A 5,181-nucleotide genomic window follows, 5' to 3' on the forward strand; every position below is an offset into this window, starting at 1 on the left:
CTTGGACCAAATCAGATGATGGCAATTTTTCTATAAAATCTGCTTATTCTCTTATCTGCAACTCCTTTTTTGAAGTCTCTGGGAATTACAACTTCATTTCATGGAAAGCCCTTTGGAAGATCACAGCCCCTTTTAAATATAGAATGTTATTATGGAATTGTGTTCATGAAATTTTGCCAGTTGCAGATGCTTTATCGAAGTACATGGAGTCAATTTCTAGATATTGCAGTCGTTGCTCCTATATTCCTGAAACTCATTTACACTTATTTCGTGATTGTGGTGATTCAAGCATTCTTTGGAATTTTATTTTTCAACGTATTACAGTAGCCAAAGAAGTTTGCTTGAATTCTTTTTTTAGTTTGAACTGGCAACAATGGATGGCTTATAATCTTAGTTTAAGCAGGAGTTGGAGAATGGTTTTCATTGTGGCTGTGTGGCATATTTGGAAGGCACGAAATAGAGCAGTGTTTGAGTTGAAAATGATCAAACCTTTTTCTGTCTATAATGCTTTTTATGTAGATTATAGGGAAACCATTTTAATGATGCAGGGAAAGGTAGCCGGGAACTGGTTGCAGAAGGCTCCAGCGTGGAAACCCCTAGCGCCAGGCTTTCTAAAATTGAACATTGATGGCAGCTGGAAAGAGAAAGATGAAGCAGGAGGTGGTGGTGTGTTTCGAAGCGAGACAGGAAATTGGTATATTGGTTTTGCGAGTAAATACAATGCCATTACACCACTTGCAGCAGAACTTTATGCGTTGAGGGAGGGCCTTCAAATGGCAGTTGAGTATGGAGTGCAAAAACTTGAAGTGGAAACGGATGCGGAGCTGTTGATAAAATTGTTGACATCAATGGAAGATTATTATCATCATGAATTGGCTCCGGTTATCAAAGACGTAGCTTGCATGATGACAAGATTCAGTTCATTCTCGATCACACACCTTCCAAGGTCATTCAACAAGCTGGCGCATTGTATGGGGCAGTATGCAATTTCAATGGCATTGGGACATAAAGTGTTCCTTGATCCGCCACCATTCACGGATGTTGTGTATCAGACTCAGCTTAAGCAGGCCAAGGATAGTTTAAAGCAGATGGGTGAATCTTCTTCAGCATCTCAACGACGGGAACAAGTAATCAACTTGGAGATTCCACCACCACCAGAAGAGCAGCCCTCCACAACGGTCACAACAGAAATTATGTTTGGAACTATACCTACCAAAGTGACTACTCATTTGGTGAGTGCAAAGACAGATTCAGATGCAAAGCAAGGTCAATTGTCAAAGGATAAAGAGTAGTTTTCGTAGTTTAAGTATCCCCTTTCCTCTGCTAGATGAAATATAAGATTGGGCTAAGTGTAGTTAGGGGGGATCAGTTTTTTGGGTAGGGAATAGATGTAATGGTAGCTTTTGGTTTACTTTGTACGAGCTGCAAGTTTTTGGGGTCTTGCTCGTACATTTTGTAAAGTTTGGATTGTTGTCTTATGCTTTAGCTTAATATAATATATCCTTCGTTGCGTTAAAAAAAAAAACTACAACAATTCAAAATTTGCGTCATATTACTTATTTTCTTCTCTTTTACAAAAGATGCAGTTTTGAAATTAGTAAGATCATGACCATCTATTACTATATCCATGAATTCAAACTCCTAATTGCATCAGGCAGACAGTATTTGATGCAGTAGCATTGGATTACCCTTCTGTGTCTGTTATTGTTGATGCCACAGCTGCTAAAACTCCTAAAGTTCATTCTGGTAAGAGAGAAATAATTTGTTAATCTATGCAATAAAATTTTCAACTGCTAATCTTATTTTCTGTTTTGATGAAAGAAATAGAAGTGTTAGTTCGTGTTTTTCTGTTGATCAACAGAAAAACAGTTTAATCACGAAATAATTTGGTGACAATTTGGTTATGGCTTAAATGTGTTATGACCATTAATTTCCAAAGTGCATATGTTTGAGACAAACTATGTCATACCTAATCAATATCAACTTTGTACCTCTGCCATAGCTTTTGAAGGCTTTCTCTCCCCATTGGCTCTTCAAATGAGCCCTCTTTCCCATACCATTTGTCTGATGAATAACCAAGGACATGATGGGCTGCAAAGAGCCTATCTGTTGTTGAAAGGCAGTTCTCTATGAACTTGTATTGCTCAGTTCCTTCCCTCCAGTCATGCTCACTGTCCGCAATGCAGAAGCGGAACATTCCATAGTCTGACTTATACCTAAAGAATATCACCCTAAGTTAATGAATTTCATAGGAAGAATAATAACCTAGAAAATTGTAAGTAGGTAATGAGCAACATTTGGTAAAGTTGTTGTTCTAGGCAACGTAGTAAGCACAAAAACTAAACCTAATTTTCAACAATCACATCATAAATGTACGAACTTTCAATATATAACTGTCAAGAACATGATAAAAATTGAAAATTTAAGCATAATTCATGTCCAAGTACACTATAGGTTGTCGTCATTTGCAGAAGCAGGACCTCAAGTTCGCGATACTCCAAAAACAGTTATGCAGAAATTTATCACATTAAAATCATGCTATCCATCAACAATCAAATTGACAGCATCCCTAAACAATCAAATCGACCATCCTAAAATGAAAAAATTCAAACAGAAACAAATGCACTAACAAACAATGATAAAATTGATCAAATTTTAACATAAACACTTTAAATCGGATGATGAAAAACCCTAATCCTCATCAAATAAAATCAGCAAAAGATTCTAAATACCCAAAATCAACAATCAATTTCCAATTATGTATGTCAAACCCCCAAAACTGGTAAGATCCTTCTCTGAATTTTGATACAATGTACAATAACTTGAACGAAGCATGATCGAAACCTGATCAGACAGACCCAAATCGTCAGCACATAAATCTCATTACTACAGTAAAAACAAAAAAGTGCACAAAAATCGACATAAAAAACAAAGGGATTACCTTTCCAATAAAAACCTTTGAAAGCTCATGTGCTTCAGTTAGTTCATCACCGTCGTGTCCTTTTCTGATTACTCTTTTTGTGACATCAACATATAGTGGAGCTGAGTATGTCAGGTTCCTCAATCTAGCTGCTTTCGGAAACAAAGTTGTTGTTTCACCATCTGATTCTGTCTCCATCGGCTTACAGTTTATAAATTTGGCCAAACTTTATCTTGTATATAGTCTGCAATAAAATCAACCATGATGATCAATTATTGTTTCAGACTATATGGATCAACCAAACACATGTTGTAGTGCAATAATAGTTCAATGATTATAGTATCCAACTTAACTACTCCGTAAAAGGAGCCATAGCAGCAGCTGTAGAGAAAGAAGATGTTCATAAAAGAGAAATAGAAAGCAGCCTGGATAAGTAACAGGAGTGATAGCAGCAGCTATCAGTAAATTATGTAAGAGTGTAACATTGGTGAATATTGTGTTACAATTTGATTCTATTTACATAATTCGGGGCATGCTTGGTCTTGTAAAATTGTAAGTTGATCTAGCTGCTATTAGTAATTGAGAGAATTTGGTGAATATTCTAGTTGGTGAATATTCGACTAAGGGAACATAAATTACCAAATTGGTGAATATTGTGTTAGTTGGTCTTGTAAAATTGTAAGTTGATCTAGTTGTTATCAGTAAATTATGTAAGGGTGTAACATTGGTGAAAATTGGGCAAGCTTGATTCTAAATATAATTTCATTTCTAGATGAAATTGTAATAAAATTATATTCATTTCTAGTAATTACAATTAAGTTGACCAAGTATAATCAAGATCAAACTTACAGCATCAGTCAAAGACTTCCACTTCTCACCACCAGCTTTCACAACCTAATAATTAAATCAAAAAAGCCAAAAAAAAGTCCAACAATCAATAAAAATGACAAAAATAAAAAACAAATCATTGAGTAATAAAAGCATATCGTAAAAGTGGGACTCACAACAACAACAGATTTGTTGTTAGGGTGCTTTGGCTTGAATGTCACTCTAAACTCCACTATAACTGACCTTGTTCGTCGCTTCGATCAAATTTGGGAAAACAAATAAGGTGACTTTGGAGATCGAGAGAGATTCGAAGGTTTTCTGAGCTATTTTTTTCTCTTTGTGATTTTGATTTCAGAGATTTGATTTGTGGAGATTCGAAGGTTTTGGGTTTTTCCGTTTTTTGTGATTTAATTGCTATGGTTTGGTGAGGAGAAGCGGCGTGAAGGAATAGCGTGAAGGAAGGAGAATCGGGGGTTGGTGAGGACTGACTGGCTGAGGGGAGATAGAGGGAGAGGAAATAGGATATTTTAGTATTTTCTAAGGTGGACACGAAAAATGTATTTACCCATTTAACCCTCACCACTTGATTTATATAACAGAGAAGAGTAATCTCGTATTTGAATTTTCCCTCCCAAATCGTAATTTGTATCGTCCTACATACCGTTTCATTGGCACCAAAATACTCTCCTACTTAGACATGCAACTCATGTCTATTGAAGATTTATTGATTTACAAGTTTTGAAATATAATATTATTCATGCCTAATAAATTAAAAAACAAACTAATAGTCGACTATGACAAAATTAGCCCATAAAGTTAGAAAAAAAGAAGTAAGATTAGTATATGAATACACGTGGGGTGAATAAGTACGTACTTTGACCTAATTGATTTGATACTATGCAAGAATCAAAAGTAAATGACCACTTTTGGTCATGCCATGGCAAATTGCCATTTGAAATGCAATTGATGAATAAGGTCCGGCTTTTTGACAACTTTGACTAGAGTCGAGCCGGTTATAAAACTCCGGGTCCTCGAGGCCCGCCCAATCTGAGTCTCATTGAGTCATTGGCACCAATAACCCAATTTGAGCCGGTTATAAAACTCCGGGTCGGCTATATGGGCTGACGGAGTCTCAAATCAACCACCTATATGGCTATATATACACTATTCAAATTATAATCGGTGTAACGTAATTAAACTCATACTTAATTATTCCCTAGAGTCTTCAGTTCATAACTATATATACTGAGGTCGACAGTGTAATCCGACCCGAGCCCAGGAAATTAAGTTGATTGGATTACATTCAAGAGAGCAGTTGATGAGACCTTCGAGGCTTCGAAGATTTAAATTAAGTGGGTGTTTCGTTTTTATGCCGAGAACATCTTATTTCTCTTTAATTATCTTCTTTCAATTAATTCGTATAAAATATTACC

The 5,181-nt window shown here is 35.9% G+C and overlaps 1 protein-coding gene across 3 annotated transcripts; it reads right to left on the bottom strand.

Moving 5' to 3' along the window:
• Positions 1-1,550: 1,550 nt before the first annotated feature.
• LOC110799735 (nucleotide pyrophosphatase/phosphodiesterase) lies at positions 1,551-4,289 on the bottom strand. 3 transcript variants are annotated; one of them, XR_008918715.1, is made up of 5 exons: positions 3,925-4,289; positions 3,770-3,814; positions 2,942-3,164; positions 1,992-2,844; positions 1,551-1,743 (listed from the first exon to the last, which is right to left on the bottom strand). XR_008918715.1 is itself a non-coding variant. In XM_056826675.1 (5 exons), exons 3-5 carry the CDS (start codon positions 2,968-2,970, stop codon positions 1,620-1,622), a joined length of 378 nt encoding a protein of 125 aa, XP_056682653.1. In that variant the 5' UTR covers positions 2,971-3,164; positions 3,770-3,814; positions 3,925-4,289; the 3' UTR covers positions 1,551-1,619. The 3 variants fall into 3 exon arrangements, 1 of the variants encoding a protein (XP_056682653.1); XR_008918714.1 differs by having other exon boundaries at positions 1,992-2,216; positions 2,733-3,164; XM_056826675.1 differs by having other exon boundaries at positions 1,992-2,216.
• Positions 4,290-5,181: the final 892 nt, after the last annotated feature.

Source organism: Spinacia oleracea, chromosome 4, assembly GCF_020520425.1.
Source record: "Spinacia oleracea cultivar Varoflay chromosome 4, BTI_SOV_V1, whole genome shotgun sequence".
Taxonomy (NCBI): Eukaryota; Viridiplantae; Streptophyta; class Magnoliopsida; order Caryophyllales; family Amaranthaceae; genus Spinacia; species Spinacia oleracea.